This window comes from Drosophila innubila (genome assembly GCF_004354385.1).
Source record: "Drosophila innubila isolate TH190305 chromosome 2R unlocalized genomic scaffold, UK_Dinn_1.0 1_C_2R, whole genome shotgun sequence".
Classification (NCBI taxonomy): domain Eukaryota; kingdom Metazoa; phylum Arthropoda; class Insecta; order Diptera; family Drosophilidae; genus Drosophila; species Drosophila innubila.
In genome coordinates this window covers 13,081,008-13,103,108 of record NW_022995374.1, presented here as the reverse complement: position 1 = coordinate 13,103,108, position 22,101 = coordinate 13,081,008, and the positions used below count along the sequence as shown (strand labels likewise).

At 39.8% G+C, this 22,101-nt stretch overlaps 7 protein-coding genes across 8 annotated transcripts; 4 read left to right on the top strand and 3 right to left on the bottom strand.

Moving 5' to 3' along the window:
* Window positions 1-276: 276 nt before the first annotated feature.
* On the top strand, window positions 277-4,037 carry LOC117783993 (E3 ubiquitin-protein ligase ZNF598). The gene is made up of 7 exons (XM_034621579.1): window positions 277-899; window positions 958-1,103; window positions 1,164-1,475; window positions 1,547-1,789; window positions 1,850-3,122; window positions 3,189-3,386; window positions 3,451-4,037. The coding sequence occupies exons 1-7, from the start codon at window positions 618-620 to the stop codon at window positions 3,661-3,663; spliced, it is 2,667 nt and encodes an 888-aa protein (XP_034477470.1). The 5' UTR covers window positions 277-617; the 3' UTR covers window positions 3,664-4,037.
* Window positions 4,038-4,494: 457 nt separating this feature from the next.
* LOC117783210 (unconventional prefoldin RPB5 interactor-like protein) lies at window positions 4,495-6,925 on the top strand. The gene is made up of 4 exons (XM_034620480.1): window positions 4,495-4,543; window positions 4,602-4,900; window positions 4,959-6,351; window positions 6,410-6,925. Exons 1-4 carry the CDS (start codon window positions 4,514-4,516, stop codon window positions 6,749-6,751), a joined length of 2,064 nt encoding a protein of 687 aa, XP_034476371.1. The 5' UTR covers window positions 4,495-4,513; the 3' UTR covers window positions 6,752-6,925.
* Window positions 6,922-10,989, bottom strand: LOC117783209 (RNA polymerase II subunit A C-terminal domain phosphatase). The gene is made up of 7 exons (XM_034620478.1): window positions 10,483-10,989; window positions 10,185-10,278; window positions 9,676-10,112; window positions 9,429-9,610; window positions 7,928-9,172; window positions 7,654-7,872; window positions 6,922-7,592 (listed from the first exon to the last, which is right to left on the bottom strand). Exons 1-7 carry the CDS (start codon window positions 10,827-10,829, stop codon window positions 7,459-7,461), a joined length of 2,658 nt encoding a protein of 885 aa, XP_034476369.1. The 5' UTR covers window positions 10,830-10,989; the 3' UTR covers window positions 6,922-7,458.
* A 1-nt stretch (window position 10,990) lies between these two features.
* On the top strand, window positions 10,991-13,535 carry LOC117783211 (peptidylprolyl isomerase domain and WD repeat-containing protein 1). Of its 2 annotated transcripts, XM_034620481.1 has the most exons (9): window positions 10,991-11,239; window positions 11,298-11,685; window positions 11,744-12,190; window positions 12,250-12,552; window positions 12,612-12,730; window positions 12,814-12,819; window positions 12,884-13,004; window positions 13,068-13,287; window positions 13,351-13,535. In XM_034620481.1, the coding sequence occupies exons 1-9, from the start codon at window positions 11,071-11,073 to the stop codon at window positions 13,495-13,497; spliced, it is 1,920 nt and encodes a 639-aa protein (XP_034476372.1). In that variant the 5' UTR covers window positions 10,991-11,070; the 3' UTR covers window positions 13,498-13,535. The 2 variants fall into 2 exon arrangements, with proteins under 2 accessions (XP_034476372.1, XP_034476373.1); XM_034620482.1 differs by lacking the exon at window positions 12,814-12,819 and having other exon boundaries at window positions 11,071-11,239; window positions 13,351-13,497.
* A 140-nt stretch (window positions 13,536-13,675) lies between these two features.
* Window positions 13,676-17,339, top strand: LOC117784740 (steroidogenic acute regulatory protein-like). Its single transcript, XM_034622548.1, has 12 exons — window positions 13,676-13,829; window positions 14,258-14,423; window positions 14,497-14,645; window positions 14,715-14,873; window positions 14,930-14,983; window positions 15,045-15,177; window positions 15,262-15,395; window positions 15,593-15,745; window positions 15,810-15,914; window positions 16,009-16,601; window positions 16,663-16,786; window positions 17,015-17,339. Exons 2-12 carry the CDS (start codon window positions 14,321-14,323, stop codon window positions 17,093-17,095), a joined length of 1,788 nt encoding a protein of 595 aa, XP_034478439.1. The 5' UTR covers window positions 13,676-13,829; window positions 14,258-14,320; the 3' UTR covers window positions 17,096-17,339.
* Window positions 17,271-17,862, bottom strand: LOC117784741 (neuropeptide SIFamide). Its single transcript, XM_034622549.1, has 2 exons — window positions 17,647-17,862; window positions 17,271-17,583 (listed from the first exon to the last, which is right to left on the bottom strand). The coding sequence occupies exons 1-2, from the start codon at window positions 17,780-17,782 to the stop codon at window positions 17,495-17,497; spliced, it is 225 nt and encodes a 74-aa protein (XP_034478440.1). The 5' UTR covers window positions 17,783-17,862; the 3' UTR covers window positions 17,271-17,494.
* Window positions 17,863-18,253: 391 nt separating this feature from the next.
* LOC117783519 (testis-expressed protein 9) lies at window positions 18,254-20,305 on the bottom strand. The gene is made up of 2 exons (XM_034620943.1): window positions 19,485-20,305; window positions 18,254-18,989 (listed from the first exon to the last, which is right to left on the bottom strand). Exons 1-2 carry the CDS (start codon window positions 20,129-20,131, stop codon window positions 18,383-18,385), a joined length of 1,254 nt encoding a protein of 417 aa, XP_034476834.1. The 5' UTR covers window positions 20,132-20,305; the 3' UTR covers window positions 18,254-18,382.
* Window positions 20,306-22,101: the final 1,796 nt, after the last annotated feature.

Genomic DNA, 22,101 nt, shown 5'->3' with positions numbered 1-22,101 from the left:
ATAATTGTTGTTGTTAATAATAATAATAGCTGTTTCTGGCTGGAAAGCATTCAAAAAATAGCTTAAATGCGATGCAAGAAAGCTAGAAAAAACTATACGGACAGCTGATTTACCGAAACCTATAAAAAGCCTGAATTGACTTTGTACCTAAAAAATACCTTAACGCGATTTCAAAATAGAAACAAACACTTTGTAAATTGTGACAGATATTTATTTTTGAAAACATAAAGATACACATAATTTTATTTATACAGACAATTTAATTTTCATTTTTATTAATATTGCAAGTATATGTGAAATTGAATACCAGTGTGACCATATTATGGCTGACCACAGTCATCGATTACTTAAGCAGCCAATCGAATAGTATCATTCTCCACGCTGACAAAATTCAGAGAAATTAAAAAAAAAGTCGGTCGTCGCTTTGATTTTTGGGCCAGAATTGCTGCAGGAAAACTTAATTACTAACGTGTTTGCACAGCGCAGGGCAAAGTATATTCGGTTAAAGTACTGCCAATCAATAAATACAACAAAGCATACAGTGCTGACAATAACAACAACAAGACTAAATTTTGTGCAGATTTGGCAACAAGTAGAAATATCCCCCTTATATTGCCATGCAGAACTCAAGATCAAGAGGCTCTTCGGGCAGACCTCAACGTCGGCCAGCTGCAGCAGCAGCAGCAGGTGCTACATTTAGCACGAAATCAAGTGAATCCATGACGGAGGTCAACAATCAAGTGGGCATCGATGATAACGCATGTGTGGTGTGTTTTAAAAACGTTGAAATCTATTCAATTGGGGACTGCGATCATCCAGTGTGCTACGAGTGCTCCACAAGAATGAGAGTCCTTTGCCAGCAGAACGAGTGTCCCATTTGTCGTCATGTGCTCTCCAAGGTCAGATTTCATTAATATAAACTGAAGTGCTTAACTAAACAAAACTTGTTTTTTGCAGGTTCTATTTACATTGGAAAAGTTGCCTTATCGTGAACTTGAAGCCAACAATCGCTCCGATTACTACAGCAAAAAGTATCGCATTGGCTTCTGGAGCGCTGAGATTCAGCAGAAATTCTATCAGTTACTCGATCACCCGTGTCCAACGTGAGTTTCCAATGATTTCTTTGGATTGTTTATCAATTAAAAAAGTTTCTTATTTAATAGCTGCGATGTGCCGCCTTACCGCACCTTCCAGGCCTTGAGGAATCATGTCTTGCGTGATCACAACATGTACTTTTGTGATCTGTGTGTGGAAACACTGAAGATCTTTACATTCGAGCGTCGTTGTTATACACAGGCTGAATTGGTTGTTCACAATACCAAGGGAGACCCGGACAACACATCCCATCGTGGTCATCCTCTATGCGAGTACTGCAATCAGCGCTACGTGGATCGGGATGAACTCTTTCGACATTTGCGACGCGATCACTACTTTTGTCACTTTTGCGATGCCGATGGCTGCAATGATTTTTACAAGTAATTGTACCATTCCACAAAATACTGTAGCAAGTTCTTATCTGATAATTGATAACTGTATCACCATGCAGCGTCTATGCAGACTTGGCCGATCATTTTCGCAAGGAGCACTATCTATGCGAGGAGGGCAAATGTGCCACCGAGGAGTTCACTGGCGCCTTTCGCAATGAGATTGAGTACAAAGCACACGTGGCAAGTGTGCACGGTAAATCGCTGAACAAGCAGCAGGCAAAGCAGACGCGGACATTGCAACTGGAGATAACATTAGGACCACGTGGAAGACGTGAGCAAGGGATAACAAACATGAGATCAAGGTGAATAGATAGTATAAATCTATCTAAAGTTTATTGAATAAACATTATTTTGACATGCAGAAATGAGGAGCACCAGGAGTATTTGGATGAGTTGCCCTCAACGAGCACACAACGGAGTCAGCCCGTGACGATTGATGCCGGCAATGAGGAGGAGTTTCCCATGCTGGCTGGCCTGACACCTGGTCCGAATGTGTCTTTGGTCAGAGCTGCGCCACCGTCAATGCGCAATCTAAGCGGCACCTCGGGACTTGCACGCACCAAAGAAAACTTTCCAGCCTTGGGTGGAGCTGCTGGTGGCAGTATTTCAGCTGCTGGCAATACCTATGCTAATGCCCGAGCTGCTCAATCCGCTCAGCCTGCAGGAGCGAGCTTTAAGAAGCCAGCCAGTGCTGCTTCTGGCGGTGGCACTGTGGCACGTGGCAATGCACCAGTTAATGGTATGATGCTGCATGTGTCAAATCGACCTGCAGCCAATGCGAACAAGAAGGCAGCACCGGAAATGGATTTCCCCGCACTACCAGCGGGCAAGGGCAAGAGGATGCCACGCAATTTAGAAGAAGACATGTTGCCCAGCAACTCGGGTGTATCCATTTCCAATGTTGCGGCCAAGCATCGCACACTTGTGGATGACTACGTTTCAGTTGCGCATCCGAGCACCTATCAAAAGATACAAATGGTACAAAAGGAAGAGTTGGAGGCCAAAGCACGCATAGAGGCTCTAAAGAAGAGTGCGCCCAAGCTGACGGCAGTTGAATTTCCTTCCTTGGGACCAAGCAGCGCCAAGGGACCGCCTTTATCGAAGCCAAATGGCGGATCAGCTGCCTCTTTAAATTGGACCAAGCCCGTATCGGAGAAGAAGCAACGAGAACTGGATAATCGCAAGTCCAAAGTTGCCCCAGCGCCGTTGTTGCCCGCGCCGAAAGGCAGTGCAAGCAACCTGAACAACAATAAAAACAATATTAATAATCAAGAGCAACAACAGCAGACCAACAAGAAGGATAAGAAATCAAAGGAGAAGAAGGAGAACAACAACCAAGAGAATCAGCCAAAAGCCAACAAGCAAAAGGAGAAAAATAATAACAACAACAACAACGACAACGATAAACAACTGCCAGCAAATGCTAACAACACCAATGGGAATCAATCAACGACAACGCGTACTCCACCAGGTCTAATTAAACCACCACCTGGTTTCATGTCCAATGTCACATTGAATTCGGTGGCAAAGCTTCCGAACAATCTTACTTTTACTAGCTCTTCGGGAGAGAATTACAGCATTGTGCCGAGCTCCTTCAGCTACACTGATCCGCCAGATACCGCCAACAGGAATCAGGTAAGAAGAGCCGCAATTTTTTGACTTCAACTGTAGTTAACATTTATATTGGTACGTTTCTTGTAGAATTTGGTGGATCAACTGCGAGAGGTGCTTAAATCACCGGAGGCCTTTGACGAATTTCGCTTGCTGTCATCCAAGTTTCGAGACGGCTCCTGTACAGGTCGAGCCTACTATGAGTATTGTCAATCCGCGATGATGGCCAAGTTCCACAGCTTGTTCCCCGAACTTTTAGTGATGCTGCCCGACATTGGCAAACAACAGGTTTAATTTCTACAAACTTGATTTATTCCAACTTGTATTTATGCTTAAACATGTTTTATTACAGGAACTCTATCTTGTGCATAAACAATATGTGAATACGTTAACGTCGCATCAAGAGAAATCGTTGCCTAGCCTGGAAGTGTGCCTCAAATGCAAGCAAGTCCTCATGGCTCCCGATTTTAGCAGTCATCAGAAAACGCATGAGCTCTCAAAGAATTTCCCCCCACAAGATAGTAATGTGATTGGAGCTGGTGCCAAGAATGCGCAACGTAAATAAATCCAGATTCTACACAACAACGATTAATAGCAAAAGATAGCTTTTCCTATGTAAATTTTGTATGTATGTAATTAGTTGTTATCCCACGGCCACAAACAAAAACAAAGAAGAACAAACAATGCCAATGTACACAATTAACAAATTCTCTATTGTGAACGTAGGCTTAACTATATAAATATTATATATAATTAGGTCTCGTGAAATACTGCTGTTGCATGTAACGTTTAAAACGTTCCATGATTTTGTAAATCAGACAACTTTACAGCCTGCACGTGTGGAATGTGTTTTTTTTTAATTTGTAATAAGTGAGCTTGTATGCTAAAAACAATTACAATACTGAATAAAGTGCAAAACAATCAGATTGCAATTTTATCTAGCTGTGCCAATTATTTCATTATCATTATAGATTACTGACTAAATATATAATACAAGTATCTGTAAGATAAAAACTCAATTAGTATATGAATGAATAGATTACGGTTTTATTTGCAATCCCCTTGAAAAAGTTTGTAACTGCCAGAGCTGTCAACTTATTTGAATAAAAACTGTCAGAAATGTTTAAATGTTTAATGTTTAAATTAATGAAATCGAGCTGACCCTGCTATATGTCATACACAATTCTGCGATATGTTATTTATTGAGTAAAGACACAAATAATTGGCAACTAAGTACTTTAAACAGAAGGTTAAAATTCCAAATGTCTAAATGCTCGTTAAATCAAGTTTAGCTGTCTTGTAAACTTTGTATGAACTTTTCCCACCAAAGAAATGTAGCTTTTTTGACTAATGACATTTGGTCACACTGTATTAATCGACTTGGAGTCATCGATAGCTTCGATAAATAAACAACGATGGAGCGGCGCGACGTTGTGCTTAGACAGGTAGGGGAAGAATATTTAAATATTTCATTGATAAAGTACAAATTGGTGTTTATTTCAGGCACTCGGCAAGAATGCCGATGAAACAGAGCGTTGGCAAGCCTATAAGGCGGACAATGAGACGGCAATTAAGAACCTCGATATGTTCTCCAAGCAGCTTACTGTCGAGGTTATGGTGCCAATTGGCAAGAAGGCTTTCATGCCGGGCCAGTTAATTCACACAAACGAGTTGCTTGTTGGTCATTACCAGGGCTATTTCTCTGCTTGCTCGGCCCACAAGGCCAAAGAGATTTGCCAGCACCGTCTAGGTCTGGCCGAGGAGCATCTAAAGAAACTTGAGGTCGAGGCAGAACTGTGGCAGTAAGTTAAGAAGAATATCTGTGTTAATCTCTAAAACTTAAATTTCATTGTGTTATAGAAACAAGCTGGAAAAGCCTCTGTTGGAGGGTGCTATGCCCAATGCAGGTGAAATTGAAATCGTGGAAGCCTTCGAGGAGGAGGCACACAATACTTGGTTAGAGCAACACAAAGAAAGTCTGCGAAAGCAGAAGCAAGAAGAACGCGAGTATCGCGAATCTCTAACGGCTGACGAGGATCCATTTAAAACGCTCAATTTGGTTGAAATGATGGAGGAACTTGGCCTTGATCCTGCCAGCTTGAATGAGCAAAGTAATCAAGTGAAAACTCCTCAATCTGAGAGTGAAATCTGTGATAAAGAAGCACAGCCCATGACTGTGCTGACTGATGAACAGGTATTTGATATACTCGATAAGCTGGAGGCTCAAGAGCAACATGAAGAGGCTGAAATACAGTCAGAAGAGGAGGAAAATCTGCAAAGCACCAGTGATTTGGTACGAAATCTAATGCAGGATCAAACGGCTTTAAACTGGCGACCTCGATTTAGCAGAGCCAAAAATGAAGTTGAAAAACCAACTGAAGATGTGCACGGTATGGACGAGGATGACGAAGACGAATACGATGATAATGATCCTGACCAGCCAGAGGAAGTAAAACTAATACGACAACAGCTAGCTCAGCTGCCGATACAGCAACAACAAGAGTTTCTATTATCGCAATTGCAAATAATAAAATCAAAAATGCGAAAAATCCAAAAGGAACATTTCATAAGTGATGAGCTGACACATTTGATGAATGTGGTTGTCTGCCTGGAGGATGATTTACAGGACATGATGTTTGCTGAAATACAAGCAGCCAGCGCAGATGAGCAATCCGATGAATCTGAATCTTTGCTCGACTCAATCGATATTAATAAAAAGCGACGTATATCATTTGCCGCAACCGATGAGGAATTGATTTTTAGAAAGGAAGAAACCGTTGCTCAAATGTTGTCCAAGCAGAAGCAACAACAATCCCGTGAGGTCATTTCTCTGGATGCACCATTAAAACCATTAGAATCCCAAAAGGAAGCCCGCGTAAAGGAGCCTGTGAAACCAGTTACTTCGCAAATTATGCAAAAAGTAGAACAAAATCTGCAATTTGTCAAGGAGCATCAAAGTGTGCAGGATTTTGATTTGGTTAATCAAATTCTAGAGGCTTCTACGGGAAGAATTAATACACTACACATTAGTGTCAAACATTCCAATGCAGTGGCACCTGCAACTGAATGCGATGAGATGATTCCGGGGAATCCTGCAGACATTTACAATCTATACAAAAAGACGCTATCAAAGAAGCAGATAGAGCATGAGTTTCCCATTTATGTCAATAGTTTTGAGGGAGAAGAAGAGCTAAAAGTGCCCATACTGAAGGAAGAAGCAAGGAAAGCTGCTTATGATGATCCACGGGCTCAAGTGAGCATTACGAAGACAAAACTTACTTAAGGTTTTTAACTTATTATATTATTTTTAGTTTTCCAAGTTCCCAGCTGAGGTAGAAGAGTCTTCAGTGGAAACCAAATCCATATTGCGCAACAAATCGGCTGTTGAACTTGAGACTCGCGCCAAGAGTGAGATGTCGGAACCAAACCATGTGACGAACAAGTCCAAAAAGAACCGAAACAAGAAGAAAAAGCCACGGACCATTGATGATGAACTGCGTGACATGAGCGCCTATCAAAAGGTAATGCATGATCTGGTCGAAAAGGAGGCCACGGATCCTGAGCCCTTGCCCGAGGGCAAGTATATAGATGCACATGCGCCAAAGAAACGCATCAGCCGCTTTAAGGAACAGCGCTCCATGAACAAGACATAGTAAAGGATAAGTCGTGAAGATATGTACATTTATTTATTTTGGAAAAGTGAAACGTTTCATTTTGATGTATGTACATTTATATATACTACTATATCTTTTAGTTGTCTTGTATTAAAACACACAACAAACATTATAATATAGAGATTGATTGATATTAAAGTAAACACTAGTTACTACTCCTCCGTTTCAACGGAATTTATTTTTAAAACATTTACATTTACGCAATTTTACTTACAGTGAGATATTTTTGATTTTACAATTTATATGGATGCTACTAAATCGCTATCAAAATTTTGGAACAGCGTTAGCTTTACAAGATTCCTAAATAGACGCTATGTATGTAGGATGTGTGTGCATATAGAAAGTTTATATGCTTTCGCTTAAATTAGGTTGTGTGTTTAAAAGTAGATACATATTAACTACTAATACATACAGTGCGCATCTTTCATCTTATATATAATCTCGCATTTGGATCAACTACCTCACTCTCTTTCTACATATGTAATTTTTCCGTTTATTGCTTCGCTTGTTGGTTCATAGATAAACCATCCGAAAATTGTTTTAATTACGTTTAGTTGATTTTGAAGAGTAGGTACATTTGAAATGTCAAAAGTATATTGAACATCATTATCGCCGTCTAATCTTTCATGCCTCGACAGCGAGTGCATCTCAGAAATTCTAAATGTCCAAAATGGGGAGTTGCAGATCTAATCTTCAAGGCCAAGAAATTCACGCTCCAATGCAGCGCCCATCATATTCCATTCACCGTCGTCATCCTCTTGATTGTTGTTCTCGCTGTTTGAATCCGAACCCATTTCTAAATCAGATGGCAGCTCCTCGCCTGTAAGTAAGGTAATTTAGTTGAATTTTATATATTAGAGAATTACATATGGATTACTTACCACGCCGAAACTTGGCACTTGGCATCTCGTCATCATCTTCCTCGTTTTCCTCATCGTCGTTTTCATCGCCCTCGTTGGAGCTCTTGTCGAAATCTGCAGTGTCTGCAGTTGGCGCTCCCATCAGGACATCCTCGGAGCGTGTAAAGAAATCGTGGGCACGGTTCGAGCTCTCATCCTCACGCTTACGCTTTAGTAACTTCTTATCCATAGGCGGATTTTCTAAAATAAACAAACAAATTATTAAATTGAACATAATTTACTGTCTTTTACTTACCAAAGTTGACGGGTCCCTCATCACTAGACGAATCAGACTCAAAGAAGGTATCATAGTCCTTGTTCATGTCTGCAATGTCTGCGTTGGTGAAGACCAGCAATGGATTAAGCGTTTCACGGAAGTTGCCACCTTGCTCCTGTTGCATGCTGCTCGATGGCGATATCTCAGATCTCTCACTATAGTTGACCACATGCTCGGGACTGTGGCAATGTGCCGGTGGTTGTCTGCCCTTGTTGCGCACCTTGCGATCCAGCGGAAAGAGACGCTCCTCTACATGCTCCCAGCGCTCGGCACAGGCCCACAACCAATTGGCGTTGACCACCTTAATGTTGAGCTCCTTTTTGGCTGCATTAACCTTATAGGTACCAGCATTGACGGCAACCAGATGTGTTATTTCCTTGCTTATGTTTGACTGCACCTCGGCACCCAAACTCTTGGCTATAAAGTACGCCCTTGATTGCTCCAGTTTCATTTGTGTTGGCACCAAGCCGGAAAAGACTAGATTCTGTCCACGCAGCACTTCGCAACGAATCTTCGGCACAATTATCTTGAGATCGGGTATTTCTGTAGTCTCATCGTAGATCGCATAGAAGCGCTTGTGAATGTTGCGCAGAATAACCTCCAGATAGAGTAAATAATCATCGGGATCCTCGATTTCAATTTGTTTCTGCCCATCGTTGGTTATTTTAACATTTGGGCTGGTGCTCTGTTGTTGTGATGTTGTGGCCACATCATCGCTACCTTCTGCTGTGTCATCTTCGACCTCTGGCCCACGCTTATCTTCGCCGCTGGTCGACGATGCGATGCTTTCGTCATCCTCTTTCTTGGGCGCCGATTTCTCAGCATTGTTGCTGCCTTTTGAGTTATCCGAGGGCAAATCATCAGTGACATTGATGTCATCGCTATCGCTGCCGTGCTTCGCATTGTTCTGTGTCTCTTGCTCTGACAAACCAGATGAATTCTCATCTACAACCATGACTTCTTCGGCAGATGCCTTTCCATTCAGTTTATCGACACTATTTACAGCGATTTCTTTAGTTTCTGTATGGCTGGATGTGCTTGTTGTCTCTACATCTTTTGCTTCACTTTCCAGCTCAAAAACGTCCACAGACTCTTCATTAACCTCCTCGTCCTTACTTGTGCTGGAAACTGTATTGTCGCCCTTGTCAGCATCAACATCCTCGGTTTTCGTCGACTCCTTGTCAACACTCTCCGACGGCTTCTTTTCGGCTATTTTATCAATTTCTAAAAAAGAAATAATGTTGTTAGTTAAATTCAGCTAAAGGGAAAAGTTATCTTCGACAAGCCGCAGCTTTTATACTCTTGCAAAGTTTTGTATTCAATTTTTAGCTTATCGTTCATATGAGTTTACTTGAGATATTTTAAGAATGTAGAAGACAATATACAGAATAAATATACATTAAGAAGTCTGTCTATTAACACTTTACACATTTCTGAAGAGTATTATAATACCCTCTGCAAGGTGGTTAGAGTGGTTTACCTTTGAAATCAACACCCTCGCCATCTAGTTCATGCTTGGACAGACCAGGCGGCGCATTTATATCGCCAGTGTGTTGGAAGAAGTGGTAAGGTTTCACTTGTATCAAATTGGAGGCCATGTTCCAAACATCCTCACGATCATCGATAATGCAGACCATGGAATCGCCATTTGGAAAAAGTGCCCTATAAGAAATATTGATTATATAGTTATAGTTAAATAATTTAAGATTTAACAAAATTAAACTCACTTTAGATTATCGGTCTTGCTGGTGGCATTGAAGCATTCATCGCGCGACAAAATGCGATGGGAAAAGAACTTGCCATCGGGATCCAGCAGCTGTGCAATCATGTGCGCATAGTTTCGAGCGCCAAATGTGCAAATATGTAGTTCATACAGCTGGGACATGCGCTCCAGGAATTCGGCGGTGCCAGGGCGCAGTCGCGTGTGATACCAGGGAGACTGAGGTCCATACAACTGAAAATGATAGATGCCCTTGATGTTGTCCGGCACTGTGTCGTTGGTAGTGTGTATGACAGTCTGATCGAGATCCACCAACAAAACCAGTTTACGATCAGCGAGCAGGCGGCGTGTATCATCGTGTCCCAATTTCTGAGCCAGCTTCTGGGTAACTTTCAAGTCGGGCATTGTGTGGACCATCGGTACCGATGCCTCAGATGTTTGTCCCTATTTAAGATAACAATTTGAATAATAATATGAATTAAACATGTTTCTCTTCTTATTGGCCACATCACATACATTTTCGTTTTGGCGCAAATCAGCGCCGCAGTCTGCGCACATGTCCTTGATAACGGTTGTGTGTATGCATTCGGATAACTCCAAAAGCGCATCTCTAAGCGAAAAAGAGAGTAAGAGAGAGTGTAAGAGAAGAGAATCATAATAAAAACAAAAGCTTTCATTTTATGTATACGCTCATGTGACGCTGCCTCCAATGTGTGCATAATTGCATTCCACCCACCCACCGCCCGCTCCAACTCCTGCTCCTCCTACTCGTATAAAAAACAAGAAGAAGAACAAGAAGAAGATGAGAACTCACCCTTTTATCACAATTTCGCCTTCCTTGCGTAGACGCTTTTTGACCACACCAGCACGATTTGATTTATACTTATGGATTGTGGTATCGTCTTTCTTAATAGGTTTCCCATCATCGCCGAGCTGCTGGTACAAGAACAGAATCTGTGCCGCAGAAACGAATTGTCCTTCGCGTACGCGCCATTTATTGATTCGTATGCGTGTCTCTGTCGCTCCAAGTGCTGCATTTACAACAATGCGATTGGCGGCACCGCCACCGCTTCCACCGCCGCCGCCGTCGTCCGCATCGTTTCTTGGCTTGGACGCAATCTGGCTGGTATGCGTCTTATCCTCTTCGCTGGTCTTTTGCATACTTTATTTACAATTCCTGTATATATACAGATTTTTTAACGTTGTTTAAATCTGTGGCTTGTTATGTTTTCAATTTGTGTGAATTGCGACAGCGCAATTTGCCATTCTCAGTAAAATTGCGAACAGCTGATTTGCATTCACGTTATCGAGTTATCGAATTAGAATTTCGATAGTTCATTGACTACTGGCAAATTGCACGCTTTGACTGTTTTGCGTTTGTTTATACGTTTATTTGTTGAAAATGAGCAACGAAATTGACAGAGAAGACTTAAAGCGTAGTGCAGCTGCAGATTCAGATGAGACGGAGCACGCTGCTGCAGCGGAGGCAGAGGCAGATTGCGAAGATGAAGGCTGGATTGGACCAATGCCATCGGAGCAAACCGCTGCGGTGCCGGCTAAGAAGAAGAAAGGTAAACAAAACTTACAATGACTATAATTTTGGACTAAATTGATTATATGCTTATACAGTGCTGCCTTATGAACACATCTACTTGGAGAATTTGCCCAACGCCGAAAGCTATGAGCGCAGTTACATGCATCGCGACGTCATCACGCATTTGGTGAGCACTAAAACGGAGTTTGTGATTACGGCCAGTTTGGATGGCCATATCAAGTTTTGGAAAAAAATGGATCTGGGCATTGACTTTGTTAAGCATTTTCGTAGTCATTTGGTGCCGATCAAGTCACTCTCGACCAACAGCAGCGGCACATTACTCTGCTCAGCGGCAAGCGATCAAACAGCTAAAGTCTTCGATGTGGTCAACTTTGATATGATCAATATAATACGCTTGGGTTATACGCCGCTTTGTAGCGAGTGGATTAACTCGCCAGGAGATGCCGTGCAAGGATTGGCTATGTAAGTTTCTTTGGAATCATAAACCATGTGTTTCATACATGTTTGTGGGTATTTACAGCACGGACTCGGAGAGCAATTGCATATATATTTACGATGGCCAAAGCGGAGGTGAAGTCTTGCGCACGCTGGATAAGCTGCACTCGGCACCTGTTGTTGCAATGTGTTTCAATGTGGCAATGGAAACGGTTATTTCTGTGGATCTTAATGGCATTTTAGAGTATTGGCAGAACTCCAAGCACGATTACAAGTTCCCGCAGCGTTTGGTTAATTTTGAATCCAAGCTGGATACGAGTCTCTTTGAGTTTGCCAAGAATAAGACATTAGTGACTGGCCTAGCATCAACGCCAGATGGCAAGCGATTTGCTGCAATTTCAACAGATCGCAAAGTACGCGTATTTCAGTTCAACACCGGAAAACTCCTGCGTGTTTTCGATGAAGCACTAACCACTTACACCCAAATGCAACAAACGCCGCATGCCTTGCCTAACATGGAATTTGGCAGACGGTAAGTTAAGTTTACTTTCTTCAATTTTTAACTAATTGAGATTTTAACAATTATTACAGAATGGCTGCAGAACGAGACTTGGAGAAGACTGCTCAAAATACAACGCTCAACATTCTATTCGACAGCACCGGTCATTTTCTGCTTTATCCAACAATGCTGGGCATTAAAGTTATCAATGTGGCCACAAATCGCTGTGTTACAATTCTGGGTAAAACGGATAATATTCGTCCGCTGCAAGTGGCCTTGTTTCAGGGTCGAATCAAGCGACAAAAGGCAGCTATAACCCTCGAACAGGAAGCCAGCGAGAATCCAGCGCTGCAAAATCTGCTTAATGATCCAACAGCCTTTTGTACAGCCTACAAGTGAGTTGGTTATCAAACGGCAGAATCTAAAGTACATAATTAATTCATTTCCTTTATAGAAAGAATCGCTTTTACATATATAGTAGACGTCTGCCTTCGGATCTGCAAGATGTTGATCGTGACATATTCAATGAGAAGCCATCGAAGGAAGATATCATTGCTGTGCCCGAGTCTCAAGGTAATTGCTCGCATTTAACCTATTTAATTTATAAATATTTACTAACACTTGTGTATTGTCTTTTACACGCTAACACTGACTAGAAGAAGGTTTAATTTACATACTATTTTACATTACAACACATTATATATACAATTGATTACTCATTTTTAGTTATACAACGCATATATGAAAATGTGGTACTACACACCACAAAAGGGGATATTCATATGAAACTGTTTTTCAAGGAGGTGCCAAAAACCGTGGAAAACTTTTGTGTGCATGCAAAGAATGGGTAAGGCTTTAGATTTACCTGTATTAACATCAATCTAATAATTCATATTTATTTTTAAAACAGCTACTACAATGGACATATATTCCATCGAGTTATCAAGGGATTTATGGTACAGACTGGCGATCCCACTGGCACAGGCACTGGCGGCAAGTCCATTTGGGGCAATGACTTTAAGGATGAATTTGTGCCGAGTTTGAAACACGATCGTCCCTATACTGTGAGCATGGCAAATGCGGGTCCAAATACAAATGGAAGTCAATTCTTTATAACAGTATTGCCTACGGTATGATTAATCTAAGCTAATGTTCGAAAAATTCACTTTTAAATATTTAATTCTCTCATACAGCCTTGGCTGGATAACAAGCATACGGTGTTTGGTCGTGTGTTTCGAGGCATGGAAGTGGTGCTCAATATATGTAATGCTAAAGCAAATCCCAAAACCGACAAGCCATACGACGACATTAAAATAATTTCAATTCATTTAAGTAATTAGGTAAAATGTAATGAAATTAAACGGTTTTATTATTTGAAGTGGTATTTTTTGTGTTTGGTATTAAAACGGTTATTGATCGCAATATAAAAATGGACCTTAATCCGAAACCAAGCCTGCCAACTTGACATAAGTATTACAACAAGTTGGCAGCACTAGAATTACATTTGGAAATCAGCTGTGCAGTCTCTTTTCTCCCCCGTTTGTTCCCGTTGTACGAACTAAATAAAGCCTAACAAATTGATAATTAGAATTAACAATTATATGGTGCTATACTGCCAGCAATAATAGGTGTTCATTTAAATCCTACGCTGAGAGTGCACAACATAATTAAGGTAAATATAAAAACAATTGGTATAATAGGTGAATGCGGGTTTGTAGTTTGCTGAAAAATTATGTTTATTAAAAAAAAAAACAAAGAAAAATAAAGAGTCGAAGCTTATCAGTAAATAATCAGACAAGGGGTTCAAATAATCAACTAAGTGAGTTTTAAATCGGGTCAAGTCAGTGAAGAACAATTAGAATTTGTGTAAGTAAATACATAGATTATTCTGCCTTATCAGCATAAACATAAAATTAGCGGAACAAGACCGCGACGACGAGGAAACTCTTTTCATGGCAATTTAATTAGTCATCCATGGCATTTCGTTTTTGGCATTCTTATCGACGACAGTTGGTTTATTGTGTAGTGTTTGCATTATTTACTGATAAAACGACAGCCCAATATACGCTTATTGTTAACCATTGTTAATTGTAACTACAGGTGATTTGCAATTCTATTCAGTACAATGAGCTAAGTGTTTAAGCCGAAACATTCAAGTCAATCATGTCCCAAAATGATTCAGATGATGTACGGAGCACTGCCCAGCTCTTCGTCTCAAATGCTCGACATGGCAACCATACCACATACCACATGCCCTACAATATGCGTAAGTCGATCAAAATGCACCCTTATATTGTAAATTACCTTCTTAATTTATTGAATCTACATCTTTTTCCCAGCACGTCCGCATTCCATTAATTTGTTTACCGAGGAATTCCTAGCCGGCTATATGCAGGATGGACGAATGTCGGTGGTGCGTCGATTCTTCTGTCTCTTTGTCACATTTGACTTGGTCTTTGTGTCGCTGCTTTGGCTCATTTGCATAGTTGTATGTATTCCATATGTTCTGACGACTAAATATATGTATATGTTAATTTCTCTATAATATTATTTGCAGATCGGTGGCGACAATATATTCCAGGCTTTTGATAAACAAGTTGTACATTATACAATATATTCATCGCTATTCGATGTAGTTGCCACGGCTCTCTGTCGTTTTTTAGTTTTAATCTTCTTTTATGCCTTGTTATATACAAATCATTGGTCCATCATAGCGGTAAGTGATTGTAATTTGACTGTAGCCTTAATTGTAAATTTCAATTATCTTTAAAGCTGTCCACGAGTGCTTCATGTTTGTTTCTCATCACCAAAGTATTTTACTACGATGTAAGTTAGTGTTTACATTTACATTTATTTTTGGTTTAAATGAATATGTGTTTCTGCGCAGTGGGTGCACTCCAAACAGCAAGTATTCGAGGTTATACTCATCATAACATCATTCATTCTGGCCTGGGGCGAGGCTTGGTTCCTGGACTGTCGTGTTATACCCCAGGAGCGGCATGCACGTGGTTATTTTACAGGTAAATTGTCGTTTTATTGTAAAGGTTGCAGTTTGTTTTATCTATTCACATATTCATTTATTCATGTATATTTTTCTTTCCTAGCCGCTACCACAGCTGATCGTCCACCATTGCAGCAGCCAACGATTTTGACCGGACCTGAACGTGCGAATCAAAGCGTTACAGATTTCTATTCACCCTTGGACACAGCACATCACTCTGACGAGGAGGAGGAACAGGTAAATTAGGCATTTATTTATGCGCATACTTTAAATCACTTGAATAAAACAATTTCGCTTTGAAGTATGCATCTATAAAAGATGCTGCTATCGAGTTTCTCAGTCATCAAATGAACCTTCAAGATGTTCTTGGTTGTTATAATAAAAATGTCTTATTGCTATACATTTTACTTACTTGATCTTTCTTTGCTTTGCAGGATGATGAGTACAATCAGATGGGGTTGGATTGCCTGCGCAAGGCATATGAGCTCATTGAGTCCACCGATTGGAAAGTGGAGAAGGTAACACCAAAGGGAGATACTATACACAGCACGCAGCGGGACAAAATTGGCAAAATTTACAAGTTAACGGTGTGTAGGAAAACTTCTAAACTTCAATAATAAATTTACTAATTGTGTATATTTTCTTTAACAGGCACGACTCAAATATCCTGCCAAGGCTCTGATGGAGGAGCTGTTTTATCGCATTGAGGATGTGCCCAAGTGGAATCCAGCGCTGTTGGAGTCGAAGAAAGTGCGCGTAAGTTCAAACAAACTTAAATAAGTATATTTTTTGTATTCATTTTTGAATTAGTAATGATATTTTTCAATTTACCTTTCTAATATTCTGTTAGACAATCAACTCTTACACGGATATAACATACCAAGTGTCCATTGGAGGTGGCGGTGGCATGGTGAAGAGTCGGGATTTTGTCAATCTGCGTTCATGTCGTTTAATTCGCAATGGAAGAATCTGTGATGACGACGAAGCAGCTAAGCTCAGCAGCGAGGATGAGGACGATAACTCTCTAAATCGATCTTGCGAAGGCAGTGTAACCACATTGTCGGACATTGATTCGAATACGCCGCAAACTGGCAGTGTTGGTAGCTTTCGTACCAGGCTGCTTGGAGGAAGCACGTTGCACTCTTCAGAGCCAGTATGTACAGCGTCCACAGCTCCAGCGACTCCATATGACACACTAAGCAAAAGTCTGGGCGCCAAAGGTTTAGGCGCTGTATTAAATTTGGTTGTTGAACCACCGCCACTAGATGAATCTTTTGAGGATGCTAAAGATTGTGTAGATGATGTTCAGATCACGATAAAGGACACGCTTACTCCGACAACGGACACGGGCGTTGGGGTGGGCAAGACCAAGGATAAGGTGTGGATGAGCGCAGCAATAAGCGTCGAATACGCAGCCGTGCCTCCCACAACGAAATATACCAGGTGGGTATATGGTACTCCAATTTACTTACCTTACTCTACAAGAGATCTTGTTCTTCCACAGAGGTGAGAACATTGTGTCGGGTTTCGCGTTCCGTGAGATCATCGGCAAGTCGGATAGCTGCATACTGGAGTGGGTGTTATGCCTGGATCTGAAAGGTTATATACCACGATATGTGCTGGATGCTGTAAGTAGCTAAAAAAGAGAAGACATAAGAACTAGGAATTAATTTTAAGGAAACAAAACGGGAATAAAAAATTAAGAAAGTTTTGAAAATTTTTAAATATTTGTGCAAGATTTTTTGTAATCGGATCTTCCTAATTGTTTTATCCCAAATTAAATTTGTTTTATAAGTGTCCTAGTTTCCTGTTACTATTCACATTTTTGAAATAAATCTTGTTATCTATTATTACAGGCACTCACCTCATCCATGGTGGATTACATGAAATACCTGCGTAAGCATATAAACGAAATGCGACAGCGTCGGCGACGTTGACTAAGAAGCTCTACTATATTTTTATATAGTAATCTATTTAAATTGTATTCTACAAACTAAGCATAAAGCTAAACGAACTATATAAATGTATTTATATAGTTTTATATGTATCTCAAGCATGTGAAACATATTTACATATTTATCTGTAGTTGAGTTTAAGAGAATCAGGATCAAGTGCATTGCTCTAAGTTTATTGAGTATGTATTGTATAAGTTGATAAGAATTATGACCTAAACTAAATACATTTTATACATGCTTTTGTTTTTCGTAAGATAAGATAAGTTATAATTGTTAGTCGCTGGTTGTGATTAGGCAGTTACAGCAAAGATTAGAGTTATGTTGCTTCATAGCGTGTAAGTTGAAGATCAGTCCCATAATGTGCATTCTCAAGGCGTGCTCCTATTTGCTATCGTTCTGTGGAAACCAACTTTGACACGCCTCCACAGCCACCTCGCAGGCAGCATTCATGGCCTTGGCATTATCATAATCTGGAGATTGAGTTTATTTTGAATGAAGAACAAATCTTGCAGTTGTTTACTTATAAAACTTACCCAATGCGTTGCGCTTCCCAAAAATGCTGCCATTGAATGGTGGCTTCCTGTAGGCAGCATCGCTGCTGTGCAACAGAATTGTTGCCACAATGATTGTAATCAGCAGGAAGGTGAGAGTGCAACGTAGAGCGGTCATTTTGCAGTCTTTATTGGGCGTGGTGTTGACTTGTAGCGAAGACTGGAATTGTTGCTGTTACTTCCTTGAAGGCTGTGATGCTTGTGTGATTTATGGCTGCCACAACAGGAGCTTTTATAGTGCAGTTGCCACAGTTGCAACCCCTTGACAATCACCACCAGTGATGCCACTCACCACAAATAAAACGATAAAGCAACCAAAAAGACAAATAATATTTTCTTAAAGCTGACAATTTTTAATAAATATTATTCCGAAATTATTTGTATATGGCTTTTTAGTTAAAAACATAAGATTTACTAATATAAATACTACATTTTTAATAAATTAAAATAAAATAAAATAAAATAATAAAATAAATAAATTTCAAAAGCACAGATCCATCCGGAAAAAGTCTAAATCAGCAGCACTGCCTTGAATTAACACTTGCCATAGAAATCAAATTAGTAGCGTTGTAATTGAAAACGAGATTGCTTGAGGGAATTTCAGCGTGTCCTAACATCAAATTTAATTTATATACAAATACATAATAATGGTTTGAGTACAAGCAGTATAAATGCGCACAAAGATTAAACATAAAATTGATAGTGTGATAGACTGTTATTAAAATGTACTTTTGCTGCACATATTCCATTCGAGGACCTTGTTGAACTCCTTCTCTCCAAAACCAATGGCCACCGCCTGCTCGACGCAACTATTCTGCCGCTTCAGATTGTCAATCATGAAAAGTTGCTTCTTGTAGGCATTTAAGAGATCCGCCCGTTGACGCTTCAATGCCTTGATGCGATTGTCCCGCACCTTGAGCTCCTTGCGCTGGAATTCCTGCTCCTCGCGTTTATCTCCCGTTTGTTGGTTGAGCATCTGGCGTGCCGCTTCAGCCTCATCGTTGGCACGGGCCAAGCGATTCTCCAGATTGGTATTGGCCTGCTTTAACAACTTGTTGTCACGTTTGAGCAGCTCCAGCTCACGCTGCTGATTGCTGTACTCCAGTTGACGCTCCTTTTGCCGACGATTCGCATCCTCGAGCTGCTGCTCAAGTCGCTGCAGTTGGTCAGACAGTTTGGTATTGGAACTGATGGCCTGATCCCGTTGACTCTCTGCATTGCGTAGTGCTAAGATAGCTTCATCCAGTCGCTCCCTTTGTACGCTCATTTCCTGAGTGAGCGCACCATGATCCTCCTCCAATATGACAACCTTTGCCTTGAGAAACCTGCAAGAGGCGGTGGGTTAATGCGGAATGTGATATATTCTTAGCAAAGTTATTTTTTCTGATTATTGTTTTTTAGAATTATTCGTAATTTTATGCCACAGATTTTGTTGAGTATGCAACAGAGGACTAAATTTTTTTTTTTACTATTATGTATAAACATATTAACATACTCTAAAATGTTAAAAAAAAAAAAATTTTGTATTAATCCGACCTACTTCTCTGTATATTATAAAAATCCTTTCCACAAATGTTTTATGTATTTATTTAAGCCCGGAAAATAAAATAAGTCTTAACTATGCACTGAGATTTTTAAAATAATTACAAAAAATTATTAAATTGTACAACTGAATGAATAAAAAATGTGTAAAATCTGGGGATAATTAGAAAAACTTAGATATATATATATTTTTTTTATAATTTGTTAATCCTTTCTGTTTTCAATTTAAAGGTTTATATTATAGTTTTAAGATTTTTATCAGCTAAAATGTAATTTACCTGATGAAGTTATCCTGTGTGAGATGCTTTTTCGATTGGCCATTTACCACCGTGGTGCTCTCACGTGTCTCACGTTGTTGCGTTACCTCCACCTCCATCTCCACCAGCTGCTGTTGCTGTTGCGTGATGGTCGCCGTTTCCTCATCCTTGCGCAGCAACAGATCCAATGATGGACTTTGCGTGAAATTCGGATTGCGATATTTCACATAGGTTGCGGTTTTGTGAGTCGCCTTACGGGTGAAGCTGCTGTCGACTCGACTTGTTGGTTGTGTGGTGGAATATTTGCACTGTGCCTTGCTCGGTTTCCACTCGGAGAGGGTGGCGCCTTTTGACCTGGCCATTTGTGTCATCAAGGCAGGTGTTACCTTATCCCTTGGTGACTGAGGCGTTGTCGATGGCGATGTTCCCGCACTTTTGTTTGTTCTCGTTTTGTGTCCACGTCCTGATGTGGGTCTTGCTGCTGTCACCTCGGCATTTAACTTCTTTTTGAGCAGTGTACTGGGACCCTTCTGCTTTAGATAGGTGCCATATCGTGATTGTCCCATTGCCATTCCCATTCCATGCTCATCAGTGGGACCCAATGTCATCAGATTGAGGTCCTGATTAATTTTGAATAATTCCTTTTCGCGTGACAATATCTCGGCCATAATGCCGACTGAATGTATATAGTGTCTATATCGTAGGACACTTTCCTCGACTTCGCTAATTTGTATGTAATCTGATAAACCCTTTTCAACATGAAATTTTTACTAATAATTAGGTATAGAATTAAATACTATAGAACAATTACGACTTGAGGCTAAATTCTATGTTCATTTGACTTTTCGTATAATTTCAAATCAAATGTACATAAATACAAATATTTCGTTAGAAGCAACAGTAACCCTTGGCTACCTACGACTTGAACCCCGTTCCTCATCCCCCTTTCGTCTCCCTTTTCTGTCACCCTCTCCCTGGGGGTTGGTTTTGTATTTCCCTTGACTGTTGCTATTGTTATTGTTTATTGTTTACAACTATTGCCGCCTGCGAGGGCAAACAATCTTAAGGCCAACGACTTGTCAGTTTATGAACTTGTCAGTCACATTTTATGAACTTGTCCCACTGTGTGTGGGTGTCAGCACTGCTCTTGTTGCTGTTGTTGTTGCTTGTAGTTGTAGAGTTGCCAAATCTTCACGCAAAAGTTCAACTTTTTGCGTGGGTTGTTGAATTTTTAATATCTTTAGAATTGTGTTTCTTGTGATGTAATTGTAATTGATTTTGTTGCCAAAAGAGCTGATGAAACCCACTTATGTCCCTATTCGGCTATAACTATGATGATTCAGCTGTGATTTTTGGCCAACAGCTAATTTATTTCAGTCTTAGGCATGCTATGAAATATCTGTTAAATTTACTTTTCTTGAAAATATATTTTAATGAATTTGTTCTTCAATTTATTCTTGCTATTCCTGCTCATTTTATAAGTTATTCATATTTCTAGATATAATTTCTAATATCTATACAAATTTACATATCTCTTATCGAAATTATAATCTTATTTATGTTACATATTCGACTACTTTATAAACTGTAGCATTTCTTGAGAAGATGCGCTCACGTATTCTGCTGAAAATTCCGGCACGTCTTTCGGTCTCTGACATTGAACAGAGTTAAGATGTGCAGGAGAAGCACGCATGATAATCATAAATATTGGTATAACTAAAAATATAAATAGAAACGTACAAGTTAATGGGAAATGCCAACAATTGAGCCGCGCTGAGAGGCGACCTCAGTCAAGGCTACAGCAAGAGAGCTCGAAGAGGTTCTTTGTATGCCGCAACTACCTGAGACTCTGGCAGGAGTTGATAAATGTAAATGCAAGTCGCAAGATTTATTTGACTTGAGGTAAACAAACAAAAAGTTATAGTATACAACAAGTATGCTGTCAGCGAGGCATTTTAATAATACGAAAAATACCAAAATTAGGGGAAAAAATGGAATAAGGAACGCAAAACTATAAATCTTATAATTAGGAATATCAAGTTGAAAAATTAATTTAAAAAAAATTAAGAATATCCGATAACAAAAATAATTTATTATATATTATTATTATTAGTAAAATTCTGATTCTTGTACATTTCCAAATGGTGTTCAATATTTTTTCTAAGCTCCAGAAATACTCTAAAAAGAACTACATAGGCACTTAACATGTTAAAAAAAATGAACATACAAGAAAATTTAACTGGAATCAGAAAAATAAAAGCTTCTTTTTCCAAATTTTTTGAAAAATCAGGGAATAACACTGGAACCGTTAACTAAAACTAACCGTTTAATTTTTAAAGCCGGAACTGAAGTCGTAACCGAATGATAATTCTCTATCCAAAACCCAACACCGAAACGTTTGTACCGGTACGGTTGTGGTAAGGTTGCTAGGTCAAAGAGTTGTCCAACTTTCAACTGTCATAACTTGATCAAAAGTGAACCGATTTTCAAACGGAATTTTGATCATAATTTGACCTCTTAATTGATTCTGCATTAAAATTTTGTTCATCTAGAAAATTTGATATTTTTTCGATCTTTCGATCTATCATCCAATTTTCCATACATACCCCTTGCCATTTTTTCAAAAACTTTGATGTCT

Coding starts and splice junctions, on each gene's coding strand:
- LOC117783993 (XM_034621579.1), top strand. CDS start 618: ATGCAGAACTCAAGATCAAGAGGCTCTTCGGGCAGACCTCAACGTCGG. Junction 3,123..3,188: donor ATACCGCCAACAGGAATCAG/GTAAGAAGAGCC, acceptor CGTTTCTTGTAG/AATTTGGTGGATCAACTGCG. Junction 3,387..3,450: donor CCGACATTGGCAAACAACAG/GTTTAATTTCTA, acceptor GTTTTATTACAG/GAACTCTATCTTGTGCATAA.
- LOC117783210 (XM_034620480.1), top strand. CDS start 4,514: ATGGAGCGGCGCGACGTTGTGCTTAGACAG. Junction 4,901..4,958: donor GTCGAGGCAGAACTGTGGCA/GTAAGTTAAGAA, acceptor ATTGTGTTATAG/AAACAAGCTGGAAAAGCCTC. Junction 6,352..6,409: donor ATGATGATCCACGGGCTCAA/GTGAGCATTACG, acceptor TATTATTTTTAG/TTTTCCAAGTTCCCAGCTGA.
- LOC117783209 (XM_034620478.1), bottom strand. CDS start 10,829: ATGCAAAAGACCAGCGAAGAGGATAAGACGCATACCAGCCAGATTGCG. Junction 10,279..10,482: donor GGCGAAATTGTGATAAAAGG/GTGAGTTCTCAT, acceptor TTTTTCGCTTAG/AGATGCGCTTTTGGAGTTAT. Junction 7,593..7,653: donor AAGTGCCAAGTTTCGGCGTG/GTAAGTAATCCA, acceptor CCTTACTTACAG/GCGAGGAGCTGCCATCTGAT.
- LOC117783211 (XM_034620481.1), top strand. CDS start 11,071: ATGAGCAACGAAATTGACAGAGAAGACTTAAAGCGTAGTGCAGCTGCA. Junction 12,553..12,611: donor GCCTTTTGTACAGCCTACAA/GTGAGTTGGTTA, acceptor TTTCCTTTATAG/AAAGAATCGCTTTTACATAT. Junction 13,288..13,350: donor TTATAACAGTATTGCCTACG/GTATGATTAATC, acceptor TCTCTCATACAG/CCTTGGCTGGATAACAAGCA.
- LOC117784740 (XM_034622548.1), top strand. CDS start 14,321: ATGTCCCAAAATGATTCAGATGATGTACGGAGCACTGCCCAGCTCTTC. Junction 14,424..14,496: donor CCACATGCCCTACAATATGC/GTAAGTCGATCA, acceptor TCTTTTTCCCAG/CACGTCCGCATTCCATTAAT. Junction 15,396..15,592: donor CTGACGAGGAGGAGGAACAG/GTAAATTAGGCA, acceptor TTTGCTTTGCAG/GATGATGAGTACAATCAGAT.
- LOC117784741 (XM_034622549.1), bottom strand. CDS start 17,782: ATGACCGCTCTACGTTGCACTCTCACCTTCCTGCTGATTACAATCATT. Junction 17,584..17,646: donor TGGGAAGCGCAACGCATTGG/GTAAGTTTTATA, acceptor CTCAATCTCCAG/ATTATGATAATGCCAAGGCC.
- LOC117783519 (XM_034620943.1), bottom strand. CDS start 20,131: ATGGCCGAGATATTGTCACGCGAAAAGGAATTATTCAAAATTAATCAG. Junction 18,990..19,484: donor ACACAGGATAACTTCATCAG/GTAAATTACATT, acceptor CGCCTCTTGCAG/GTTTCTCAAGGCAAAGGTTG.